We start from the raw sequence: 28,000 nt of genomic DNA on the forward strand, positions 1-28,000 counted from the left end.
TTCGCGAACGACCCATCACTACTGCCACGGTGAGTCGGACAAACATGGCGGCGGTTCGGTAGATCAAGACCGGACGACGAGCTTTATTTTATTAATGTCAACAGTCACGGATAAACCAGAGGCCGAGAAGAACCGAATAGAGACTCCGTGTATAGTGGCAAACGGAAACATTGTATCCGCATATTATTATTTTTCATCCAAGAAACGTCAAACAGGTTTGTGTGACAACAGTGAACAGTAGAACGCTTCACTTAAAGCGCAGTGGAGAATTATTTTGCTGGACATCCTGAACCTTGTTTGGGATTTTAGGAGACTACAGAGAAATGTGTGGGAGGTAAGATGTCAATGGCATTTGACTACGTGGTTCTATGGTTGTTTTCGTCCCAGTTGGCTTAATTCAATTTCTTTACTATCGTGCGTGTGTGTCACTGTCAGCTGACACGTAGTTCCTGACAGGTCGATACTCGACTCGGGAGATGGGCAGTAAACTAAGGGAGATAAAGAGAACGAATACACACAGCAGGAGTTATTGTTGGACGACTGATACAGGTGTTGTCAGCCCTAGTTTCTAATTATCAAAAGCAGTATCAATATCAGTCTATTGTCATGGCCATACAGTTCTCAAATATGGTCTCACATTCACATCATTGTTTTGTGTGATGCATTTGCACATAATGCCAAATTGTTATATACCAATATAACAATGCCTTTGTTTGCATGATAGTAAACAATAGATGTTGTTGACTTATAACATAGTTATAACATGTGATGTCCTGCATCCAGTACTATTAGTTATTTTCCACTGTAAGCCCCAGGCGGACACTAGACCCCTTCCATATATGATTCATATATGATGTTGAACATTACTAATCAACTCCCCACTCAACCTCCCCTCCTCACCCCATATTTCCCCATGGATGGACTCCCTTCATGCGATGAGCGCTAATGTTTTCCCCATAGCCCATACTAGCCCTCTGTGTAGTCTTTGTTTTTGTATGCAGTTATATGTCAGTGTACTCAATAAACATAGGTAAGTGTCAAGCAGGTCAGGCTACTGGTAACCATGGACCATCAGAAGACACTATATATACAAAAGTACAGTTGAAGTCGGAAGTTTACATACACCTTAGCCAAATACATTTAAACTCAGTTTTTCACAACTACTGACATTTAATCCTAGTAAAAATTCCATGTCTTAGGTCAGTTAGGATCACCACTTTATTTTAAGAATGTGAAACGTCCGAATAATAGTAGAGAGAGTGATTTATTTCAGCTTTTATTTCTTTCATCACATTCCCAGTGGGTCAGAAGTTTACATACACTCAATTAGTATTTGGTAGCATTGCCTTTAAATTGTTTAACATGGGTCAAACGTTTCGGGTAGCCTTCCACAAGCTTCCCACAATAAGTTGGGTGAATTTTGGCCCATTCCTCCTGACAGAGGTTGTGTAACTGAGTCAGGTTTTTAGGCCTCCTTGCCTGCACACACTTTTTCAGTTCTGCCCACAAAATTTCTATAGGATTGAGGTCAGGGCTTTGTGATGGCCACTCCAATACCTTGACTTTGTTGTCCTTAAGCCATTTTGCCACAACTTTGGAAGTATTCTTGGGGTCATTGGCCATTTGGAAGACCCATTTGCGACCAAGCTTACACTTCCTGACTGATGTCTTGAGATGTTGCTTCAATATATCCACATAATCTTATTCCTCATGATGCCATCTATTTTGTAAAGTGCACCAGTCCCTCCTGCAGCAAAGCACCCCCACAACATGATGCTGCCACCCCCGTGCGTCATGGTTGGGATGGTGTTCTTTGGCTTGCAAGCCTCCCCCTTTTTCCTCCAAACATAACGATGGTCATTATGGCCAAACAGTTCTATTTTTGTTCCATCAGACCAGAAGATATTTCTCCAAAAAGTGTGATCTTTGTCCCCATGTGCAGTTGCAAACCGTAGTCTGGCTTTTTTATGGCGGTTTTGGAGCAATGGCTTCTTCCTTGCTTAGCGGCCTTTCAGGGTATGTCGATATAGGACTCGTTTCACTGTGGATATAGATACTTTTGAACCTGTTTCCTCCAGCATCTTCACAAGGTCCTTTGCTGTTGTTCCGGGATTGATTTGCACTTTTCACAAGAAAGTACGTTCATCTCTAGGAGACAGAACGCGTCTCTTTCCTAAGCGGTATGACGGCTGCGTGGTCCCATGGTGTTTATACTTGTGTACTATTGAACGTACAGATGATCGTGGTACCTTCAGGTGTTTGGAAATTGCTCCCAAGGATGAACCAGACTTGTGGAGGTATATCATTTTTCTTCTGAGGTCTTGACTGATTTGTTTTGATTTTCCCATGATGTCAAGCAAAGAGGCACTGAGTTTGAAGGTAGGCCTTGAAATACATCCACAGCTACACCTCCAATTGACTCAAAAGATGTCAATTAGCCTATCAGAAACTGCTAAAGCCATGACATCATTTTATGGAATTTCCAAGCTGTTTAAAGGCACGGTCAACTTAGTGTATGTAAACATCTGACCCACTGAAATTGTGATACAGTGAATTATAAGTGAAATAATCTGTCTGTAAACAATTGTTGGAAAAATGACTTGTGTCATACGCAAAGTAGATGTCCAAACCAACTTGCCAAAACTATAGTTTGTTAACAAGAAATTTGTGGAGTGGTTGAAAAACGAGTTTTCATGACTCCAACCAAAGTGTATGTAAACTTCCGACTTCAACTGTATGTGAACACCCCTTCAAATTAGTGGATTAGGCTATTTCGGCCACACCTGTTGCTGACAGGTGTATACAATCGAGCACGCAGCCATGCAATCTACATAGACGAACATTATCAGTAGATTGGCCGTACTGAAGAGCTCAGTGACTTTCAACGTGGTACCATCATAGGATGCCACCTTTTCAACAAGTCAGTTTGTCGAATTTCTGTCCTGCTAGAGCTGCCCCTGTCAACTGTAAGTGGTGTTATTGTAAAGTGGTAATGTAAGAGAAACAACGGCTCAGCCGCAAAGTGGTAGGCCACACAAGCTCACAAAACGGGACCGCCGAGTGCTGAAGCGCATAGTACGTACATTTTTTTTGTCTGTCCTCGGTTGCAATACTCACTACCGAGTTGCAAACTGCCTCTGAAAACAACTTCAGTACAATAACTGTTTTCCGGAGATTCATTAACCTCTATGGGCTAGGTGGCACCAAATCGTCCCACCTACGTAACAGCCAGTTGAATCCTGTGGCGCGATTTTCAAAACGTTTGAAATGCTATTACTTCAATTTTTCAAACATATGACTATTTTACAGCTATTTAAAGACAAGACTCTCGTTAATCTAACCACACTGTCCGATTTCAAAAAGGCTTTACAACGAAAGCAAAACATTAGATTATGTCAGCAGAGTACCCAGCCAGAAATAATCAGACACCCATTTTTCAAGCTAGCATATAATGTCACAAAAACCCAAACCACAGCTAAATGCAGCACTAACCTTTGATGATCTTCATCAGATGACACACCTAGGACATTATGTTATACAATACATGCATGTCTGTTCAATCAAGTTCATATTTATATAAAAAAACAGCTTTTTACATTAGCATGTGACGTTCAGAAAAAGCATACCCCCTGGAAACTTCCGGGGAATTTACTAACAATTTACTAAATTACTCACGATAAACGTTCACAAAAAGCATAACAATTATTTTAAGAATTATAGATACAGAACTCCTCTATGCACTCGATATGTCCGATTTTAAAATAGCTTTTCGGATGAAGCACATTTTGCAATATTCTAAGTACATAGCCCAGCCATCACGGGCTAGCTATTTAGACACCCGGCAAGTTTAGCCTTCATCAAAATCATATTTCCTATAAGAAAAATGGTCTTACCTTTCCTGTTCTTCGTCAGAATGCACTCCCAGGACTTCTACTTCAATAACAAATGTAGTTTTGGTCCCAAATAATCCATCGTTATGTTCCATCAGCGACGTTTTGTTCGTGCGTTCTAGACACTATCAGAATGGTAAATCACGGTCGTGCGCATGGCGCATAACGTGACAAAAAAATTCTAAATATTCCATTACCGTACTTCGAAGCATGTCAACCGCTGTTTAAAATCAATTTTTATGCAATTTATCTCGTAGAAATGCGATAATATTCTGACCGGGAATCTGCCTGTCTGTAAACAGAGGGAAAAACAAAAAGACGGGGGCGGACAGTGCACGAGCATGAAGTCCTTTGTCCTCTGATAGACCACTTAGCAAAAGCGCTCCTGTGTTTCAGCCAGGGCTTTGAATTACGTCATTCAGGTTTTTCACGGGCTCTGAGACCCCATTGGAGACGTGGGAAGTGTCACGTAACAGCAGAGATCCTGAGTTTTTGGAAGAGATGTCAAAGAAAGCAAATAAATGGTCAAACAGGCCACTTCCTGTAAAGGAATCTCTCAGGTTTTTGCCTGCCAAATGAGTTCTGTTATACTCACAGACACCATTCAAACAGTTTTAGAAACTTTAGGGTGTTTTCCATCCATATATAATAAGTATATGCATATTCTAGTTACTGGGTAGGATTAGTAACCAGATTAAATCGGGTACGTTTTTTATCCGGCCGTGTAAATACTGCCCCCTAGCCCCAACAAGTTAAATGGGTTTCCATGGCCAAGCAGCCGCACATAAGCCATGCGCAATGCCAAGCGTCTGATGGAGGGGTGTAAAGCTCGCAACCATTGGACTGTGGAGCAGTGAAAACACATTCTCTGGAGTGATGAATCACTGTTCACCATCTGCCTGTCCGACGGACTAATCTGGGTTTGGCGGATGCCAAGAGAATGCTACCTGTCCCAATGCATAGTGCCTACTGTAAAGTTTGTTAGAGGAGGAATAATGGTCTGGGGCTGTTTTTCATGGTTCGGGCTAGGCCACTTAGTTCCAGTGAAGGGAAATCTTAACGCTGCAGCATACAATTACATTCTAGACGATTCTGTTCTCCCAACTTCATGGTAACAGTTTGGGGAAGGCCCTTTCCTGTTTCATCATGACAATGCCCGCCATGCACAAAGCAAGGGCCATACAGAAATGGTTTGTCGAGATCGGTGTGGAAGAACTTGACTGGCCTGCACAGAGCCCTGACCTCAACCCCATCGAACACCTTTGGGATGAATTGGAACGCCGACTGCCAGCCAGGCCTAATCGCCCAACATCAGTGCCCGACCTCACTAATGCTCTTGTGGCTGAATTGAAGAAAGTCCCTGCAGCAATGTTCCAACATCTAGTGGAAAGCCTTCCCAGAGGAGTGGAGGCTGTTATAGCAGCAAAGGGGGGACCAACTCTATTTTAATGCCCATGATTCTGGAATGAGATGTTTGACGAGGAGGTCATGTAGTGTAGCTCGGCCTACTCCCTTTCAACTTCTCTTTGTTTACATATCAATTGAGGTGCAACCATTACAAGATATACCCAAGCCGTTATTACCTTATGTGAGAACCGTAGCATACTTATCAATATCATGCAGTGTACAGTCGTGGCCAAAAGTTATGAGAATACACAAATATTAATTTTCGCAAAGTCTGCTGCCTCAGTTTGTATGATTGCAATTTGCATATACTCCAGAATGTTATGAAGAGTGATCAGATGAATTGCAATTAATTGCAAAGTCCATCTTTGCCATGCAAATGAACTGAATCCCCCAAAAAGATTTCCACTGCATTTTAGCCCTGTCACAAAAGGACCAGCTGACATCATGTCAGTGATTCTCTCGTTAAAACAGGTGTGAGTTTTGATGAGGACAAGGCTGGAGATCACTCTGTCATGCTGATTGAGTACGAATAACAGACTGGAAGCTTCAAAAGGAGGGTGGTGCTTGGAATCATTGTTCTTCCTCTGTCAAACATGGTTACCTGCAAGGAAACACATGCCATCATCATTGCTTTGCACAAAAAGGGCTTCACAGGCAAGGATTTTGCTGCCAGTAAGATTGCACCTAAATCAACCATTTATCGGATCGTCAAGAACTTCAAGGATAGCGGTTCAATTGTTGTGTTGAAGGCTTCACGGCACTCAAGAAAGTCCAGCAAGCGCCAGGGCCGTCTCCTAAAGTTGATTTAGCTGCGGGATCGGGGCACCACCAGTACAGAGCTTGCTCAGGAATGGCAGCAGGCAGGTGTGAGTGCATCTGCACGCACAGTGAGGCGAAGACTTTTGGAGGATGGCCTGGTGTCAAGAAGGGCAGCAAAGAAGCCACTTCTCTCCAGGAAAAACATCAGGGACAGACTGATATTCTGCAAAAGGTACAGGGATTGGACTGCTGAGGACTGGGGTAAAGTCATTGTCTCTGATGAATCCCCTTTCCGATTGTTTGGGGCATCCTGAAAAAAGCTTGTCCGGAGAAGACAAGGTGAGCGCTACCATCAGTCCTATGTCATGCCAACAGTAAAGCATCCTGATACCATTCATGTGTGGGGTTGCTTCTCAGCCAAGGGAGTGGGCTCACTCACAATTTTGCCTAAGAACACAGCCATGAATAAAGAATGGTACCAACACATCCTCCGAGAGCAACTTCTCCCAACCATCCAGGAACAGTTTGGTGATGAACAATGCCTTTTCCAGCATGATGGAGCACCTTGCCATAAGGCAAAAGTGATAACTAAGTGGCTTGGGGAACAAAACATCGATATTTTGGGTCCATGGCCAGGAAACTCCTCAGACCTTGATCCCATTGAGAACTTGTGGTCATTCCTCAAGAGGCGGGTGGACAAACAAAAACCCACAAATTCTGACAAACTCCAAGCATTGATTATGCAAGAATGGGCTGCCATCAGTCAGGATGTGGCCCAGAAGTTAATTGACAGCATGCCAGGGTGGATTGCAGAGGTCTTGAAAAAGAAGGGTCAACACTGCAAATATTGACTCTTTGCATCAACTTCATGTAATTGTAAATAAAAGCCTTTGACACTTATGAAATGCTTGTAATTACACTTCAGTATTCCATAGTAACATCTGACAAAAATATCTAAAGACACTGAAGCAGCAAACTTTGTGAAAATTAATATTTGTGTCATTCTCAAAACTTTTGGCCACGACTGTATTCATAGTTGAAGTCAGAAGTTTACATACACTTAGGTTGGAGTCATTAAAAATCGTTTTTCAACTACTCCACAAATTTCTTGTTAACAATCTATAGTTTTGGCAAGTCGGTTAGGACATCTACTTTGTACATGACACAATACATTTTTCCAACAATTGTTTACAGACAGATTAATTCACTGTATCACAATTCCAGTGGGTCAGAAGTTTACATGCACTAAGTTGACTGTGCCTTTACACAGCTTGGAAAATTCAATAAAATGATGTCATGGCTTTAGAAGCTTCTGATAGGCTAATTGACATAATTTGAGTCAATTGGAGGTGTACCTGTGGATGTATTTCAAGGCCAACCTTCAAACTCATTTCTCTTTGCTTGGCATCATGGGAAAATCAAAACAAATCAGCCAAGACCTAAGAAAAAATGGTATACCTCCACAAGTCTGGTTCATCCTTGGGAGCAATTTCCAAACGCCTAAAGGTACCACGTTCATCTGTACAAACAATAGTACGCAAGTTTAAACACCATGGGACCACGCAGCCGTCATTCCGCTTAGGAAGGAGACACGTTCTGTTTCCTAGAGATGAACGTACTTTGGTGCGAAAAGTGCAAATCAATCCCAGTACAACAGCAAAGGATCTTGTTAAGATGCTGGAGGAAACAGGTACAAAAGTATCTATATCCACAGTGAAATGAGTCGTATATCGACATAACCTGAAAGGCCGCTCAGCAAGGAAGAAGCCACTGCTCCAAAACTGCCATAAAAAAGCCAGACTACGGTTTGCAACTGCACATGGGGACAAAGATCGTACTTTTTGGAGAAATGTCCACTGGTCTGATGAAACAAAAATAGAACTGTTTGGCCATAATGACCATCATTATGTTTGGAGGAAAAAGGGGGAGTCTTGCAAGCCGAAGAAAACCATCTCAACCGTGAAGCACGGGGGTGGCAGCATCATGTTGTGGGGGTGCTTTGCTGCAGGAGGGACTGTCAAGGTATTGGAGTGGCCATCTCACAAAGCCCTGACCTCAATCCTATAGAAATGTTGTGGGCAGAACTGAAAAGGCGTGTGCGGGCAAGGAGGCCTAAAAACCTGACTCAGTTACACCAGCTCTGTCAGGAGGAATGGGCCAAAATTCACCCAACTTATTGTGGGAAGCTTGTGGAAGGCTACCCGAAACGTTTGACCCAAGTTAAACAATTTAAAGGCAATGCTACCAAATACTAATTGAGTGTATGTAAACTTCTGACCCACTGGGAATGTGATGAAAGAAATAAAAGCTGAAATAAATCACTCTCTCTACTATTATTCGGACGTTTCACATTCTTAAAATAAAGTGGTGATCCTAACTGACCTAAGACATGGAATTTTTACTAGGATTAAATGTCAGTAGTTGTGAAAAACTGAGTTTAAATGTATTTGGCTAAGGTGTATGTAAACTTCCGACTTCAACTGTACTTTTGTATATATAGTGTCTTCTGATGGTCCATGGTTACCAGTAGCCTGACCTGCTTGACACTTACCTATGTTTATTGAGTACACTGACATATAACTGCATACAAAAACAAAGACTACACAGAGGGCTAGTATGGGCTATGGGGAAAACATTAGCGCTCATCGCATGAAGGGAGTCCATCCATGGGGAAATATGGGGTGAGGAGGGGAGGTTGAGTGGGGAGTTGATTAGTAATGTTCAACATCATATATGAATCACATGTGGAAGGGGTCTAGTGTCAGCCTTGGGCCAAGGTGTATGTAAACTTCCGACTTCAACTCTATTTAACCAATCACAACTTACCCATTTTAAAGTCATACATTATTTTATCCAGCCTAGTAGTGAAGTTAATCTAGGTCTTATACCATTTTTATCAGAGGTTTCTAGTGAATGTACAAAGGCAGCTTCAGTCTAGAGTGTAGACTTTGCATTATGGACAAATTTTATGCATTGACTCGGTCCGGATTGTTTGCATATCAGTGTTGCTGATGGTTTTATCAAAGAGAAGTGGGTGTTAACCATGACTGATTACATGTGTAAGTCTGTGTGTGTCTGTGTCTTTCTATGTTGTGTGTGTGTGTGTGTGTGTGTGAGAGAGAGTGCTCTCATGTGGATTGCTCCATGCACACGGGGCAAATGCAGACATTCCAGGAGTAAGTGTAATATCACAGGCCCACAGCTGCTGTACAGAGCTAGAGCTGCTCCGTGCTGTCTGTCACTGAAGCTGTCTGACTTCCTAGGCCTTCAATGACTAGACTAGCAACTATGCACAGCACAACTGTTACTGTATACTTAGCTAGTCAAGGTTGAAAATGGCCTTACCCCTGTGAAAAGTTTGAGGCTTCTTACACCACATCAAACTTCACATCAAACTTCACCACATCAAACTGTCTCTCAGGATATAAATCATAACATGTGATATACAGTACCAGTCAAAAGTTTGGACACACCTACTCACTCAAGGTTTTTTCTTTATTTTTACTATTTTATGCATTGTAGAATAATAGTGAAGACATAAAAACTATGAAATAACACATATGGAACCATGTAGTAACCAAAATAGTTTTAAACAAATCAAAATATATTTTAGATTACTCAAAGTTGCCACCCTTTGCCTTCATGACAGTTTTGCACACTCTTGACATTCTCTCAACCAGCTTCACCTGGAATGCTTTTCCAACAGTCTTGAAGGTGTTCCCACATATTCTGAGCACTTGTTGGGTGCTTTTCCTTCATGCTGCGGTCCAACTCATCCCAATCCATCTCAATTGGGTTGATGTCGGGTGATTGTGGAGGCCAGGTCATCTGATGCAGCACTCCATCACTCTCCTTCTTGGTCAAATAGCCCTTACACAGCCTGGAGGTGTGTTGGGGATTGCCCTGTTGAAAAACAAATGATAGTCCCACTAAGCACAAACCAGATGGGATGGCGTATCGCTGCAGAATGCTGTGGTAGCCATGCTGGTTAAGTGTGCCTGGAATATGGACTTGGTCTTTTACCAAATAGGACTATATTCTGTATACATTGTCACAACGGCTCAAATGCATTAAGAAGGAAAGAAATTCCACAAATTAACTTTTAACCTCTCTAGGGCAGGTGGCACCAAATCGTCCCACCTACGTAACAGCCAGTTTAATCCTGTGGCGCGATATTCAAATACCTTAGAAATGCTATTACTTCAATTTCTCAAACATATGACTATTTTACAGCATTTTAAAGACAAGACTCTCGTTAATCTAACCACACTGTCCGATTTCAAAAAGGCTTTACAACGAAAGCAAAACATTAGATTATGTCAGCAGAGTACCCAGCCAGAAATAATCAGACACCCATTTTTCAAGCTAGCATATAATGTCACAAAAACCCAGAAGACAGCTAAATGCAGCACTAACCTTTGATGATCTTCATCAGATGACACACCTAGGACATTATGTTATACAATACATGCATGTTTTGTTCAATCAAGTTCATATTTATATCAAAAACCAGCTTTTTACATTAGCATGTGACGTTCAGAACTAGCATACCCCCCGCAAACTTCCAGCGAATTTACTAACAATTTACTAAATTACTCACGATAAACTTTCACAAAAAGCATAACAATTATTTTAAGAATTATAGATACAGAACTCCTCTATGCACTCGATATGTCCGATTTTAAAATAGCTTTTCGGTGAAAGCACATTTTGCAATATTCTAAGTAGATAGCCCGGAATCACAGGGCTAGCTATTTAGACACCCAGCAACTTTAGCCTTCACCAAACTCCGATTTACTATTAGAAAAGTTTGATTACCTTTTTGTTCTTCGTCAGAATGCACTCCCAGGACTTCTACTTCAATAACAAATGTTGGTTTGGTCCAAAATAATCCATAGTTATGTTCCAACAGCGGCGTTTTGTTCGTGCGTTCAAGACACTATCCGAATGGTAAATAAGGGTCATGCGCATGGCGCATTTCATGACAAAAGATTTCTAAATATTTCATTACCGTACTTCGAAGCATGTCAACCGCTGTTTAAAATAAATTTTTATGCCATTTTTCTCGTAAAAAAGCGATAATATTCCGACCGGGAATCTGCAATTAGGTAAACAGACGAAAGAAAATAAATCACTGGGTCGACTCGGGCACGCGCCTAAGCCCTTTGTCCTCTGATCGGCCACTTGGCAAAGGCGATAATGTGTTTCAGCCAGAGGCTACCTCGATATCATTCAGCTTTTTCCTGGGCTCTGAGAGCCTATGGGAGCCGTAGGAAGTGTCACGATACAGCTAAGATCCTCAGTCTTCAATAAACAGAGACAAAAAGAACGACACCTTGTCAGACAGGCCACTTCCTGCATGAAATCTTCTTAGGTTTTTGCCTGCCATATGAGTTCTGTTATACTCACAGACACCATTCAAACAGTTTTAGAAACTTTAGGGTGTTTTCTATCCAAAGCCAATATTGTAGTTACTGGGCAGGAGTAGTAACCAGATTAAATCGGGTACGTTTTTTATCCGGCCATGTAAATACTGCCCCCTAGCCCTAACAGGTTAAGAAGGCCCACCTGTTAACTGAAATGCATTCCAGGCGACTACCTCATGAAGCTGGTTGAGAGAATGCCAAGAGTGTGCAAAGCTGTCATCAAGGCAAAGGGTGGCTACTTTGAAGAATCTCAAATATAAAACAGATTTTGATTTGATTAGCACTTTTTTGGTTAAAACATGATTCCATATGTGTTTTTTCATAGTTGTGATGTCTTCACTATTACTCTACAATGTAGAAAATAGTAAAAATAAAGAAAACCCTGGAACGAGAAGGTGTGTCCAAACTTTTGACTGGTACTGTATTTATATTACATTTCCTTCAGTGACTCAAGTTTAACACCAGGTCCCTAGCCTCAAGCAAATTAATCCCTTTGTCTCAAGACAGGGGTCAACTAGGTTGACTTTAAAACTTGCTCTACAAGCTCTAACACAACAGCATCCAGATAACCAATGCCTCTTTTCTTCTTTGGTCCTCTCCCCAGGTAATCTCCAGTCACTCTGTTACCACCCCTTTCCCTTCCTCCCCTCCCGTCTCCCCCCACCCACCCTGCAATTATGGCGTCATCCCCTCCTGCAGCCTCCTCGACAACGTCCCCCTCCACCCTCCGCCCTCCCTCGGCTCTGGACTCTCTCTCCATGTCCTCTCTCCTGTCTGGGGACCTGGAGGACGAGGCGGGGGACAGAGGGGGGGATGAGGGTGGCCTGGGTGACCTGGAGGTGAACCCGTATGACGGCTTGCCCTTCTCGTCACGCTACTACTCCCTTTTGGAGGAGAGGAAGAGGCTTCCTGTTTGGAGCCTTAAGTACCGCCTGCTGGAACACCTGGAGACAAACAGCATGGTCGTGGTCAGCGCCCCCAGTGGCACAGGAAAGAGCACACAGGTAAGAGGCATGCATAATACGTACAAACATGCACGCACACACAGAGGCATGGGCACACACATGAGCGCTGGTGGTGAAGAGCACTCTCACTCTGTCTCCCTCCATCTCTTTGTCTCTATCTCTGTCCCTCACCTTCTCCCTCCAAGGTGCCCCAGTGGTGTGTGGAGTATGCCCAGTCCCATGAGTTCTCCCATGGCTTGGTGTGCTGTTCCCAACCCTACGCTGTGGCTGCAGCGAGTCTGGCCCTCAGAGTGGCTGATGAGATGGACCTGAGTCTGGGCCTGGAGGTGGGCTACTGTGTCCCCCACGATGACGGCTGTACCCCCGATACGCTACTCAGGTGAGAAGGGAGGTAGACACAGAGGTGTGCATGAAGATTGGGCCATGTGTATGTACACACACATAGGTACAAGCTTGGGTACATACCCATCACACTATATGACGGCACAGTCCTTACTTCCTCCTTATCTTCTTCTAACTCAAATCAAATCAAATATATTTCTAAAGTGCTTTTTACTTCAGAAACCCAGCCTAAAACCCCAAACAGCAAGCAATGCAGATGTAGAAGCACGGTGGTTTGTCTAACTGGTTTGTCCACCCTCCTTTCTGCTCTTCCCGGCCTGGATTAGAATATTGTTGTCCTTGTTTTCTTATCTCTTATCTCTCTTTCTCTCTCGGTCTCCCCCTGAGGTGTATCGACGTGGACTATACGATCGGATTAAAAGTGCAATATGCAGAAATCGCTCCCCCATTTCCTGGTTGCTAAAATTCTAATAGTTTGCCTAATTTCAGTTTATGTGACAAAACAAGTGTAGAGACATCGTACCATCTAAACCGCTGTGAAATATATTTTCCATAACCAAAAATATTGTATTTTCAGCTGTTAGAAGCTGGTATACAAAACTGAAGCTACAAGATGCAAAAAACGAAACTTAAATCTGAAATATGTAACTTTTTGGGCGAACCGACCAAATTCACATAGAAATATTTGTTATAGATCTGTCACTCATTGAAAGCAAGTCTAAGAAGGAGTATATCTGTTCAATGTGCTCTATTTCTATGCTTCCCATTCTAAAGTTTAATTTTTGCGTCTTTTACTTTCGGTTTTGTACACCAGCTTCAACAGCTGAAAATACAATATTTTTGGTTATGGAAAATATATTTCACAGCGGTTTAGATGGTACAATGATTCTCTACACGTGAGTTTCCCAAACTCAGTCCTGTTTTGGTTTTTGCCCTTGCACATCATCAAGCTTTGATTATTTGAATCCGATGTGTAGTGCTAGGGCAAAAACCAATATGTGCACTCAGGGGGGCAGGACCGAGTTTGGGAAACCCTGCTCTACACTATACTTGCTTGTTTTGTCACATAAACTGAAATTAAGTGAACTATTAGAATTGGAGGAATTTCTGCATAGTGCATCTTTAAGACTGGGAAGCATAGAAATAGCACACACAGATCTACCGCTTCTGTGTAAGAATGAGAATGACAGATCTATAACTCAATTTCTAAAGAAAGTTACATGTTGCAGCTTTAAGGGGTGAGTTTGTTTCTCTCCATGATCTCTCTCAGGTTTGTCAGTGACTCTCTGCTCCTGGGAGAGATGATGTCGGACCCCCTGCTGCGTCAGTACGGGGTGCTGGTGGTGGACGAGGTGCAGGAGCGCACGGTGCCCACCGACGTCCTCCTGGGCCTGCTGCGGGACGTGTGTGACCAGCGCCCCGACAACCTCCGCGTCGTCCTGCTCACCGACCCCTCCCTCGCCCCCAGCCTTGCCACCTTCCTAGGTGAAAGAGTTCCGCTTCTAACACTGGATGAGCCTGTCGGAGATTCACCCGACACAGAGACGATGAGGAGACCACTGGTTGTCATGGAAACGGTGTACAGGGATCCTGGAGGGAGGGAGGCGGCGGCGGCAGCGTGTCATATGGTGTTGGATCTTCACCGCAGGGGGGAGGAGGGGGATGTAATGGTCTTTCTCCCCAGCGCCCAGGTAGATGCACGCACACTCACAACACAGTATACTAAATATATCCAGCTAATCTCATTAACTACTGAGGCTGTTTTTATCAGATCAGTAGACGGTAGATGCCCAGTAGGCCTCTGCTGGTACAGAGAGATGGCTCAGGGGGTTACGTCTGGTCGGGTTAGTTAGGGTAGTTAGGGCTAGTTGGTGTTAGTTAGTGTAGTTGGGGTTAGTCGGGTGCATGCAACAGTAGAGTTGTGGTATTACTTCCCACACGATGTAAGTCATTTTGGATCAAAGTGACTGCTAAATCAACTTATTTTCTATCCCATATTTTCTTGTCCGTTTCTGATCGACTTTCTTCCATCTGAAAATCCCTATTGAGTCTTATTTCTTAATGCTTTGTTTTGTAATAGGCCATCCTCTTCCTAGTCTGTTGTTGCCTCTCACGCTGGGGACAGAGAAATGGGGACACTGTAACCTTAGACTGCTGAATGGCATCAGTGTGTATCTGGTGTCCTGGTTAATGCATCCAGAACACACACAGATTGATAGATAAATAGATACATTCACTTCACCCAGACATGCACATATTTTAGGATATTAATAATTTCCAGCACAGATCCCTATCATATTCACATACACACTCCCACTATGTCAACATCACCACACCCTAGCTCCTCACGTCATTCCCGGCTATGGTTTCAAATCCAGAGGCATACCTGGACTTAAGTACAGTAGTTGACGCCATGGCTGCAAAACACAGGGCTAACTAGCCAGGAGAACTGATCTGGTTAAGGCTTATTAGAAGAGTCACAGTAAACAGAGTACTGTTTGCCAAGTCTCAACTCAGATCAACCTAAACCATGCGTTTAGGGAGAGAGAGGGAGCTAGAGAGGGGGTGAAACATGAGAAAGGAGCAGGAGAATGGGCACAGGGGATATACCCCAATATGCTAAAATAGATTATTTATTCATTTAGATAATTTTTTACTTTTTAAAACAATAAAAACTCATTGGTCTAGATAGCTTAATGTGAGGACGCCATTAAAAAGTATGAAGACTTTGCCAGGGCAAGGGGTGGGGCAGTGGCAAAGATGAGGAGTTGCTTCCACTCTTCCCCTTTAATTGCCCTCTGTACCCTATGGTCAATCCCTTTAACTGGTTAGCATAACTACTCCCACACAGCTGCAGGAAGGAGGGAGAAAATGATAGCCTTCAAATCAAATCAAATTTTATTGGTCACATACACATCTTTAGCAGATGTTATTGCGGGTGTAGTGAAATGCTTGTGTTCCTAGCTCCAACAGTGCAGTAATATCTAACAATTCACAACAGTACACAAATCTAAAAGTAAAAGAGTGGAAATAAAAAATATATAAATGTTATTTTTTAATTATTTTAATTCCCAAGATGGCATAGCAGTCAGACATCCTTTGTCCTCCTCTTGTCGTGTCCCGTGTGTATATATATATTTACGTATTTTCTTCGCATATCTTTTTACATATTTTTTTTCTAAAAACTCAACCTCAAAACACTCTCCTGCAACCCGCCTCACCAATTAAAAAAAAAAAGTATTATTTACCTCAAATCTGAAATCCACAACAGAAGCTAGCCAGAGGTTAGTCAGTTCACTGGCTAACGTTGGAGTTCAGCTAGCAATGGTTAGCGGTCATCAGCTATCCATTAGCTCGAAAAGCTATCGCCAGTTTTGTACAGCGCGACTTAGACCAGAGCATACCGGACTTATTCTCTCTCCATATCCCCGGATTTCTACCACAGGCTCTGGACATTTACACCTGGATCTTGCAGCTAGCTAGCTGCTACCTGAGTGACTATTGGCAAACGTCGGTCCCGGAGCTAACATAAATTATTCCGGAGCTAGCTAGCTGAAGAGTTCCATCAGCCACTCCTGGGCTACAATCCCCTATCCGGACCTGTTTTACTGCCGATGCGGAGCCCCATCGGGCCTTCACGACTGGACTACCGACGTTATCTGCCCGAGGGAGTTATCCAACTGGTCCCTCCGTCGCGACGTAACCTGAACGCCCATCTGCGGCCCGCTAATCATTAGCTGTCTAATCGGCTGCTATCTGAATAGGTCTATCGGACAATTTTCTTGGGCCACTATAACTATAACTATTTTGCCAATTGAACTGGTCCCCCCTACCACACGGAACCCCACTAATCTACCGACGGAAACGCACGAGGTGGCTAAAAACAGACCTCCCTCCATCTTCTACCAGCTTGCTACCTATGGCTCGGCTAGCTGTCTAATTCTCACTGGACCCTTTGCTCACTCGGCTAAGCATGCCTCTCCTTAATGTCAATATGCCTTGTCCATTGCTGTTCTGGTTAGTGTTTATTGGCTTATTTCACTGTAGAGCCTCTAGCCCTGCTCATTATACCTTATCCAACCTTTCAGTTCCTCCACCCACACATGCTATGACATCTTCTGGTTTCAATTATGTTTCTAGAGACAATGTCTCTCTCATCATCACTCAATGCCTAGGTTTACCTCCACTGTATTCACATCCTACCATACCTTTGTCTGTACATTATACCTTGAAGCTATTTTATCGCCCCCAGAAACCTGCTCCTTTTACTCTCTATTCCAGACGTCACAGACGACCAATCCTCATAGCTTTTAGCTGTACCCTTATCCTCCTCCTCCTCTGTTCCTCTGGTGATGTAGAGGTGAATCCAGGCCCTGCAGTGCCTAGCTCCACTCCTATTCCCCAGGCGCTCTCTTTTGATGACTTCTGTAACTGTAATAGCCTTGGTTTCATGCATGTTAACATTAGAAGCCTCCTCCCTAAGTTTGTTTTATTTACTGCTTTAGCACACTCTGCCAACCCGGATGTCCTAGCCGTGTCTGAATCCTGGCTTAGGAAGTCCAACAAAAACTCTGAAATCTTCCTCCCTAACTACAACATTTTCAGACAAGATAGAATGGCCAAAGGGGGCGGTGTTGCAATCTACTGCAGAGATAGCCTGCAGAGTTTTGTCCTACTATCCAGGTCTGTACCCAAACAATTTGAACTTCTACTTTTAAAATTCCATCTCTCTAAAAACAAGTTTCTCACCGTTGCCACCTGATATAGACCACCCTCGGCCCCCAGCTGTGCTCTGGACACCATATGTGAACTGATTGCCCCCCATCTATCTTCAGAGCTCGTGCTGCTAGGTGACCTAAACTGGGACATGCTTAACATCCCAGCCATCCTACAATCCAAGCTTGATGCCCTCAATCTCACATAAATTATTAATGAACCCACCAGGTACCACCCCAAAGCCGTAAATACGGGCACCCTCATAGATATCATCCTAACCAACTTGCCCTCTAAATACACCTCTGCTGTTTTCAACCAAGATCTCAGCGATCACTGCCTCATTGCCTGCATCCGTAATGGGTCAGCGGTCAAACGACCTCCACTCATCACTGTCAAACGCTCCCTGAAACATTTCAGCGAGCAAGTCTTTCTAATCGACCTGGCCCGGGTATCCTGGAAGGATATTGACCTCATCCCGTCAGTAGAGGATACCTGTTTATTTTTTTTAAATGCCTTCCTCTCCATCTTAAATAAGCATGCCACATTCAAGAAATTTAGAACCAGGCACAGACATAGCCCTTGGTTCTCTCCAGACCTGACTGCCCTTAACCAACACAAAAACATCCTGTGGCGTTCTGCATTAGCATCGAACAGCCCCCGTGATATGCAACTTTTCAGGGAAGTTAGAAACCAATATACACAGGCAGTTAGAAAAGCCAAGGCTAGCTTTTTCAAGCAGAAATTTGCTTCCTGCAACACAAACTCAAAAAAGTTCTGGGACACTGTAAAGTCCACGGAGAATAAGAACACCTCCTCCCAGCTGCCCACTGCACTGAGGATAGGAAACTCTATGACCACCGATAAACCCACAATAATTGAGAATTTCAATAAGCATTTTTATACGGCTGGCCGTGCTTTCCACCTGGCTACCCCTACCGCAGTCAACAGCACTGCACCCCCCACAACCACTCGCCCAAGCCTTTCCCATTTCTCCTTCTCCCAAATCTATTCAGCTGATGTTCTGAAAGAGCTGCAAAATCTGGACCCCTACAAATCAGCCGGGCTAGACAATCTGGACCCTTTCGTTATAAAATGATCTGCCGAAATTGTTGCAACCCCTATTACTAGCCTGTTCAACCTCTCTTTCGTGTCGTCTGAGATTCCCAAAGATTGGAAAGCAGCTGCCGTCATCCCCCTCTTCAAAGGAGGGGACACTTTTAACCCAAACTGCTACAGACCTATATCTATCCTACCCTGCCTTTCTAAGGTCTTCGAAAGCCAAGTCAACAAACACATTACCGACCATTTCGAATCCCACCGCACCTTCTCCGCTATGCAATCTGGTTTCAGAGCTGGTCATGGGTGCACCTCAGCCACGCTCAAGGTCCTAAACGATATCGTAACCGCCATCGATAAGAAACAATACTGTGCTGCCATATTCATTGACCTGGCCAAAGCTTTCGACTCTGTCAATCACCACATCCTCATCGGCAGACTCAATAGCCTTGGTTTCTCAAATGATTGCCTCGCCTGGTTCACCAACTACTTCTCTGATAGAGTTCAGTGTGTCAAATCGGAGGGCCTGTTGTCCGGGCCTCTGGTTGTCTCTATGGGGGTGCCACAGGGTTCAATTCTTGGGCCAACTCTTTTCTCTGTATACATCAATGATGTCGCTCTTGCTGCTGGTGAGTCTCTGATCCACCTCTACGCAGACGACACCATTCTGTATACTTCTGGTCCTTCTTTGGACACTGTGTTAACAACCCTCCAGACGAGCTTCAATGCCATACAACTCTCCTTCCGTGGCCTCTAACTGCTCTTAAATACAAGTAAAACTAAATGCATGCTCTTCAATCGATCGCTGCCTGCACCTGCCCGCCTGTCCAGCATCACTACTCTGGACGGTTCTGACTTAGAATATGTGGACAACTACAAATACCTAGGTGTCTGGTTAGACTGTAAACTCTCCTTCCAGACTCACATCAAACATCTCCAATCCAAAGTTAAATCTAGAATTGGCTTCTTATTTCGCAACAAAGAATCCTTCACTCATGCTGCCAAACATACCCTCGTAAAACTGACCATCCTACTGATCCTCGACTTTGGCGATGTCATTTACAAAATAGCCTCCAATACCCTACTCAACAAACTGGATGCAGTCTATCACAGTGCCATCCATTTTGTCAAAAAAGCCCCATATACTACCCACCACTGCGACCTGTACGCTCTCGTTGGCTGGCCCTCACTTCATACTCGTCGCCAAACCCACTGGCTCCAGGTCATCTACAAGACCCTGCTAGGTAAAGTCCCCCCTTATCTCCGCTCACTGGTCACCATAGCAGCACCCACCTGTAGCGCGCGCTCCAGCAGGTATATCTCTCTGGTCACCCCCAAAGCCAATTCCTCCTTTGGCCGTCTCTCCTTCCAGTTCTCTGCTGCCAATGACTGGAACAAACTACAAAAATCTCTGAAACTGGAAACACTTATCTCCCTCACTAGCTTTAAGCACCAGCTGTCAGAGCAGCTCACAGAACACTGCACCTGTACATAGCCCATCTATAATTTAGCCCAAACAACTACCTCTTCCCCTACTGTATTTATTTATTTTGCTCCTTTGCACCCCATTATTTCTATTTCTACTTTGCACTTTCTTCTACTACAAATCTACCATTCCAGTGTTTTACTTGCTATATTGTATTTACTTTGCCACCATGGCCTTTTTGCCTTTACCTCCATTATCTCACCTCATTTGCTCACATTGTATATAGACTTATATTTCTACTGTATGATTGACTGTATGTTTGTTTTACTCCATGTGTAACTCTGTGTTGTTGTATGTTGTTGAACTGCTTTGCTTTATCTTGGCCAGGTCTCAATTGTAAATGAGAACTTGTTCTCAACTTGCCTACCTGGTTAAATAAAGGTGAAATAAATAAATAAATATTAATATTAGGACGAGCAATGTTGGAGTGGCATTAACTAAATACAGTAGATATATACAGTGAGGGAAAAAAGTATTTGATCCCCTGCTGATTTTGTACGTTTGCCCACTGACAAAGAAATGATCAGTCTGTAATTTTAATGGTAGGTTTATTTGAACAGTGAGAGACAGAATAACAACAAAAAAATCCAGAAAAACGCATGCCAAAAATGTTATCAATTAATTTGCATTTTAATGAGGGAAATAAGTATTTGACCCCCTCTCAATCAGAAATATTTCTGGCTCCCAGGTGTCTTTTATACAGGTAACGAGCTGAGATTAGGAGCACACTCTTAAAGGGAGTGCTCCTAATCTCAGCTTGTTACCTGTATAAAAGACACCTTTCCACAGAAGCAATCAATCAATCAAATTCCAAACTCTCCACCATGGCCAAGACCAAAGAGCTCTCCAAGGATGTAAGGGACGAGATTGTAGACCTACACAAGGCTGGAATGGGCTACAAGACCATCGCCAAGCAGCTTGGTGAGAAGGTGACAACAGTTGGTGTGATTATTCGCAAATGGAAGAAACACAAAAGAACTGTCAATCTCCCTCGGCCTGGGGCTCCATGCAAGATCTCACCTCGTGGAGTTGCAATGATCATGAGAACGGTGAGGAATCAGCCCAGAACTACACGGGAGGATCTTGTCAATGATCTCAAGGCAGCTGGGACCATAGTCACCAAGAAAACAATTGGTAACACACTACGCCGTGAAGGACTGAAATCCTGCAGCGCCCGCAAGGTCCCCCTGCTCAAGAAAGCACATTTACATGCCCGTCTGAAGTTTGCCAATGAACATCTGAATGATTCAGAGGACAACTGGGTGAAAGTGTTGTGGTCAGATGAGACCAAAATGGAGCTCTTTGGCATCAACTCAACTCGCCGTGTTTGGAGGAGGAGGAATGCTGCCTATGACTCCAAGTACACCATCCCCACCGTCAAACATGGAGTTGGAAACATTATGCTTTGGAGGTGTTTTTCTGCTAAGGGGACAGGACAACTTCACCGCATCAAAGGGATGATGGATGGGGCCATGTACCATCAAATCTTGGGTGAGAACCTCCTTCCCTCAGCCAGGGCATTGAAAATGGGTCGTGGATGGGTATTCCAGCATGACAGTGACCCAAAACACACAGCCAAGGGAACAAAGGAGTGGCTCAAGAAGAAGCACATTAAGGTCCTGTAGTGGCCTAGCCAGCCTCCAGACCTTAATCCCATAGAAAATCTGTGGAGGGAGCTGAAGGTTCGAGTTGCCAAACGTCAGCCTCGAAACCTTAATGACTTGGAGAAGATCTGCAAAGAGGAGTGGGACAAAATCCCTCCTGAGATGTGTGCAAACCTGGTGGCCAACTACAAGAAACGTTTGACCTCTGTGATTGCCATCAAGGGTTTTGCCACCAAGTACTAAGTCATGTTTTGCAGAGGGTTCAAATACTTATTTCCCTCATTAAAATGCTAATCAATTTATAACATTTTTGACATGCGTTTTTCTGGATTTTTTTGGTTGTTATTCTGTCTCTCACTGTTCAAATAAACCTACCATTAAAATTATAGACTGATCATTTCTTTGTCAGTGGGCAAACGTACAAAATCAGCAGTGGATCAAATACTTTTTTCCATCACTGTATGAGATGAGTAAAGCAGTATGTAAACATGATTAAAGTGACTAGTGTTCCATTATTTAAAGTGGCCAGTGATTCCATGACTATGTATATAGGACAGCAGCCTCTAAGGTGCAGGGTTGAGTAGCCGGGTGGTAGCCGGCTAGTGATGGCTATTTAACAGTCTGATGGCCTTGAGATAGAAGCTGTTTTTCAGTCTCTCAGTCCCAGCTTTGATGCGCCTGTACTGACCTTGCCTTCTGCAGGGTGAACAGGCCGTGGCTCGGGTGGTTGATGATCTTTTTGGCCTTCCTGTGACATCAGGTGCTGTAGGTGACCTGGAGGGCAGGCAGTGTGCCCCCGGTGATGCGTTGGGCAGACCGTACCACCCTCCTGAGAGCCCTGCAGTTGCGGGCGGTGCAGTTGCAGTACCAGGAGGTGATACAGCCCGACAGAAGGCTCTCAATTGTGCATCTGTAAAAGTTTGTGTGGGTCTTAGGGGCCAAGCCGAATTTCTTCAGCCTCCTGAGGTTGAAGAGGCGCTGTTGTGCCTTCCTGACCACAGTGTCTGTGGACTATTTCAGTGACGTGTACGCCGAGGGACTTGAAGCTTTACACATTATCCACTGAGGTCCCGTCGATGTGGATAAGGTCATGCTCCCTCTGCTGTTTCCTGAAGTCCACGATCAGCTCCTTCGTTTTGTTGATGTTGGAGGGGTAGAGTGGAGGTTGGAGGGGTAAAGTGGAGAGCGAGGGGTAGAGTGGAGAGCGGAAAGAGTGGATGCATTTGGGACACTAAACTCTACATTGCAGTCATGCACTGCATTTAGGGAGCTTAAATAGCATGTCCTCCTTTCATTGAAATGACAGTGTCTCTACTTGTCCACTCATTCACTTGTTTAACAAAGGACAAGTTTTAGAATGTCAGGAAATAAAGTTTCTCAAGAGCGTGTCAAAATGCCCAGGCTAGAACGGTATACAGTTCATTCGGAAAGTATTCAGAACCCTTGACTTTTTCCAAATTTTGTTACATTACAACCTTATTCTAATATGGATTAAAAATGTTTTATCTACACACAATACCCCATAATGACAAAGCAAAAACAGGTTTTAAGAAATGTTTGCAACATTATATATATATTTGGAAATATTACATTTACATAAGTATTCAGACCCTTTATTCAGTAATTTGTTGAAACACCTTTTGCCACGATTACAGCCTCGAGACACTACAAGCTTGGCACACCTGTATTTGGGGAGTTTCTCCCATTCTTCTCTGCAGATCCTCTCAAGCTCTGTCAGGTTGGATGGGGAGCGTCACTGCACAGCTATTTTCAGGTCTCTCCAGAGAAGTTAAAGTCCAGGCTCTGGCTGGGCCACTCAACGACAGTCAGAGACTTGTCCCGAAGCCACTCCTGCATTGTCTTGGCTGTGTGCTTAGGGTCGTTGTCCTGTTGGAAGGTGAACCTTCACCCCAGTCTGAGGTCTTGAGAACTCTGGAGCAGGTTGTCATCAAGGATCTCTCTGTACTTTGCTCCGTTCATCTTTCCCTCGTCTCCCAGTCCCCACAGCATGATGCTGCCACCACCATGCTTTACTCTAGGGATGGTGCCAGGTTTCCTCCAGACGTGGCGCTTGGCATTCAGGCCAAAGAGTTCAATCTTGGTTTCATCAGACCAGAGAATCTTGTTTCTCATAGGCTGAGAGTCCTTTAGGTGCCTTTTGGCAAACTCCAAGCGGGCTGTCATATGCCTTTTACTGAGGAGTGGCTTCCATCTGGCCACTCTACCATGAAGACCTGATTGGAAAGGAAAGGAAAGGGGGATACCTAGTCAGTTGTACAACTGAATGCCTTCAACTGAAATGTGTCTTCCGGATTTAACCCAACCCCTCTGAATCAGAGAGGTGCGGGGGGCTGCCTTAATCGACATCCATGTCTTTGGCGCCCGGGAACAGTGGGTTAACTGCCTTGCTGAGGGGCAGAACGACATATTTTTACCTTGTCTGCTCGTGGTGGAATGTTGCAGAGATGGTTGTCTTTCTGGAAGCTCTGTCAGTGACCATCGGGTTCTTGGTCACCACCCTGATAAAAGCACTTCTCCCCCGATTGCTCAGTTTGGTCGGACGGCCAGCTCTAGAAAGAGTCTTGGTGGTTCCAAACTTCTTCCATTTAATAATGATGGAGGCCACTGTGTTCTTGGGGACATTCAATGCTGCAGACATTTTTTGGAACCCTTCCCCAGATCTGTGTCTCGACACAATCCTGTCTCGGAGCTCTACAGACAATTGGCTTGGTTTTTGCTCATGCAATGTCAACTGTGGGACCTTATATAGACAGGTGTGTGCCTTTCCAAATCATGTCCAATCAATTGAATTTACCACAGGTGGACTCCAATCAAGTTGTAGAAAAATCTCAAGGCTGATCAATGGAAACAGGATGCACCTGAGCTCATAGCATTTTTTGAATAAGGCTGTAATATAACAAAATGTGGGGAAAGGGAAGGGGTCTGAATACTTTCCGAATGCACTGCATATTATCAACCATGTCTCTCTCTCTGTTTCTCAGGAGATAGATGAGTGTGGCTTTCTGCTGCAGAAGGAGTCTGTGGCCCTGAGTCCTCAGCTGGGGCCCCTCAGAGTTCTACACCTCCATACGGGCCTCGGGGGGGCCACCCAGCGCGTCTACGAACCTGAGCCAGAAAGGCCTTCTGGTGACACGGAGGGGTCTGAAGGACTGGAAGGGACAGGGATAGGGGTGGGGATGGGAGTGAGGCGCAGGGTTATCCTCACAGACACCCTGGGGGAGGCCTCCTTCTCTCTATCTGCAGTGCGCTACATCATAGACACAGGCATGCAACTCAAGACAGTGAGTATTCATTTATCAGAGGTGGGAGGGAGAAGGAGTGTGTGTGGCACTATCCTACGCAGTGGGCTCATCCCCGTTGTCAAATGTGGCAATGCTACAATGCCGCATAACCTCAACAAACTATTGAGGTGTACCGAGTTGCAGTGCCATACATAACCTCCCACTCTTCTGCCTCCGTGTCATAGGTTTACAACCCTCAAATCAGAGCGGACTCACAGGTCCTGCGTCCAATCAGCCGGCACCAGGCAGACATGCGGACGCAGAGGGTAAACAGTGACCTACCAGGTAGGTTAGGGTCAATCAATACGTTTTAAAAAATCATCATGGAATGTGGTGGTTTTCTAATTTAAGAGAAGGGACATAGATAGCTGTTACAGGCCAACTATTCTCTCTATGTGTTCTTCTGACCGCTCTCCCCTGTCCCTCCAGGTCTGTGTTTCCGTCTGTACCCCCAGGCTCTTTATGAGGAGGGCATGGCAGAGGCCCGCAGCCCGGGGGTGATGGAAGAGAACCTCAGCCACCTGGTGCTGCTGCTCAAGAGGCTGGATATCGCTGACATGGGCCAGTGCAAGTTCCTGGACAGGCCTGGTAAGGAGGGCCACGCATCATCTAGCTAGTTGAGCCTTGCTCTCTCCTTTGAATGAATAAAGTGCACATTTTTTTCATGGGAGTTTGTGTTTACTAGGTACCTTCTATTTTGTGATATCAGACAAAATATAAATATTATATCTTCCAATATCCCTCAATTTCTTCAATCCATCCCTCTCTATTTTATTCTCTCTTTTATTCCCCCCCCCAGCTCCCGAGGCTCTGATGCAGGCTCTAGAGGACCTGGACTACCTTGCAGCGCTGGATGATGATGGGAACCTGTCTGAAGTGGGCATCATTATGTCAGAGCTGCCCCTGGAGCCTTCGCTGGCTAAGGCCCTCATCGCTGCCTGCGAGTTCGACTGTGTCAACGAGCTGCTCACCATCGCCGCCATGCTCACAGGTACACACGACAGACACACACACTACACTCACTACACTGACCATGGTGCTTATTACTGGCTATAAAATGTGCCTTTACTCATAGCGTCCCTTTTTTACATGCATTTCAGAATATTGCTTTGTTTCTATAACTTTGACTTTTTGTTTTTTAACATTCATTTAAATTCTCCACCTGTGTGTGTTCCCAGCTCCCCCCTGCTTTGTGACCCCCCCACCCCAGAGAGAGGAGGCAGCAGCCACTCACAGACGTCCACTGTTGCACAATGAGGGAGACCACCTCACCCTCATCAACATCTACAACGCCTATATACAGCGTGAGTCTATATAATACTACACACACACACACACAGCTGCAATGTACAGGAGGTTTGGTTTATGCGCACAAACACACACGCACACAAACATCAATTTATAGATATACACATATGGGCACGACATACATTTTACACAGTTCTCCTCCTGAATATTAATCTGATTGCTCTTTTAGACAATGAGGATGATGCCTGGTGTACTACCAACTTCCTGAACCCCGCTGCATTAAGATTGGCTGGGATGATTAGGGCGGAGCTGCTGGAGGTGATGCAACGAATAGAGTTGCCCGTCTCGCCTCCTGCGTTTGGTTGCCAAGACAACTGCACTAATATCAAGCGTGCGCTTATCTCAGGGTTCTTCCTCAAGGTAAAAAGACTCATCAGTTCACTTCTCCATTAAAGATTAGTTTGTTAGTTTATGTTGTGTGTCTGAAATTTGACGGGGAAATATATAGACCCTAACCTCTCTCTCTCTATCCTCCCCACTATTTGTCTTTACCTTACTGTCTTTCTCAATTTTCATATTTTCTTCTTTCTTTCCATTCTGGTGTTTCTCTGCCTTTTGCCCCCTCCCCCTCGGTCTCTCCTGCTCTTTCTGTATTTGTTTCTCTATCTCGTTGCGTTTTCTCTTCTCCCTTCCCGTCTCTCAGGTGGCTCATGATGTGGACGGCTCAGGTAACTACCTCTTGTTGACTCACCGTCACGTGGCTCACCTCCACCCCTTCTCCTCCTATCTGTGTCGCCGGCCGCGCCCCAACCCCCCCTCCTGGGTGCTCTACCACGAATTTACCATCTCCCACGACAACTGTGTCCGCACCGCCTCCGAGGTGCATCCCCACATGTGAGTAACCCCAACATTTTTTGTAGTTAGTTTGTATGTAATGCACACAGTAACCCTGAACTTCTTTAGGCCATCCACATAGTGGCGACTTTGCTTCCTTTTGGAATACTAGTCCTTTGATAGAAAGTTCAGTAAACTGTACTATCTGTCAGAAGATAGTGGGTGCGTTCCAGGTTGTCATGCTGCGCAGATGATCAGATCGAACAACAACAAGCGTTAAACTTCTACGGAACCATGTTAATATGATATATTAGTCTTGTGACATGTGCACGTCATTACATTGAGGTAAACTAGGCATTTAAGAGCATTACATTTATGTAACCTTGTTTTCTGTGGGAAGGTTGGTGGAGCTGGCCCCTCAGTACTACCTGGGCAACCTGCCGTCCAGCGAGGGACGGGACCAGCTGATGGAGCTGAGACAGAGTCTGCTGCCCCCAGAGGAGGAACAGGAGAGGGGGCCGGAGGGGACCTACGACACACCCCACATTGAGGAACATTTAGACAGGACCGCAGATCCACGTAATCAGGACAGCACTGAGCTGTGTGTCATACAGTGACGGGAACAGAGTGGCTGACCAAAAGCAGAACCAAGGGAGGAGAACCTGAGATGGAGGACATGGATGCACTACGCACACTCAAAGTGCTACTGGGAACACACTACAGAACTGTACTGTTGCACGGACAGCGGATGAGGGAGAGAATGTACAGTACACTCTCCAGCCATACACAGCTGTATGGAAGCAGTAGTTTACATCTGAGTGAATAGGGCTCACCTACAGGTGTTAGTGAAATATTTTTCAAATGAGATTACATGCATTTTTGGCACATGAAAATGTTTGACACTGAACCTGCAGAGTTCCTATAAAAAAAACTGTATACTGGTACCCAAAGTAATATACAGTGTA

The 28,000-nt window shown here is 44.5% G+C and overlaps 1 protein-coding gene across 2 annotated transcripts; it reads left to right on the forward strand.

Annotated features, from left to right (window-relative positions):
- Positions 1-6: 6 nt before the first annotated feature.
- On the forward strand, positions 7-28,000 carry dqx1 (DEAQ box RNA-dependent ATPase 1). 2 transcript variants are annotated; one of them, XM_029709323.1, is made up of 12 exons: positions 7-334; positions 12,087-12,486; positions 12,633-12,826; positions 14,060-14,480; positions 24,654-24,953; positions 25,139-25,238; positions 25,383-25,541; positions 25,753-25,944; positions 26,132-26,257; positions 26,431-26,621; positions 26,905-27,095; positions 27,436-28,000. In XM_029709323.1, the coding sequence occupies exons 2-12, from the start codon at positions 12,160-12,162 to the stop codon at positions 27,650-27,652; spliced, it is 2,418 nt and encodes an 805-aa protein (XP_029565183.1). In that variant the 5' UTR covers positions 7-334; positions 12,087-12,159; the 3' UTR covers positions 27,653-28,000. The 2 variants fall into 2 exon arrangements, with proteins under 2 accessions (XP_029565183.1, XP_029565184.1); XM_029709324.1 differs by having other exon boundaries at positions 7-215.

Source organism: Salmo trutta, chromosome 23, assembly GCF_901001165.1.
Source record: "Salmo trutta chromosome 23, fSalTru1.1, whole genome shotgun sequence".
Classification (NCBI taxonomy): Eukaryota; Metazoa; Chordata; class Actinopteri; order Salmoniformes; family Salmonidae; genus Salmo; species Salmo trutta.

Excerpts from the sequence above, each read along its gene's own strand:
- dqx1 (XM_029709323.1), top strand. The coding sequence starts at position 12,160 with ATGGCGTCATCCCCTCCTGCAGCCTCCTCGACAACGTCCCCCTCCACC. Across the intron at positions 24,954-25,138 it reads CAGGCATGCAACTCAAGACA|GTTTACAACCCTCAAATCAG; the intron begins GTGAGTATTCAT and ends TCCGTGTCATAG. Across the intron at positions 27,096-27,435 it reads TCCGAGGTGCATCCCCACAT|GTTGGTGGAGCTGGCCCCTC; the intron begins GTGAGTAACCCC and ends TTCTGTGGGAAG.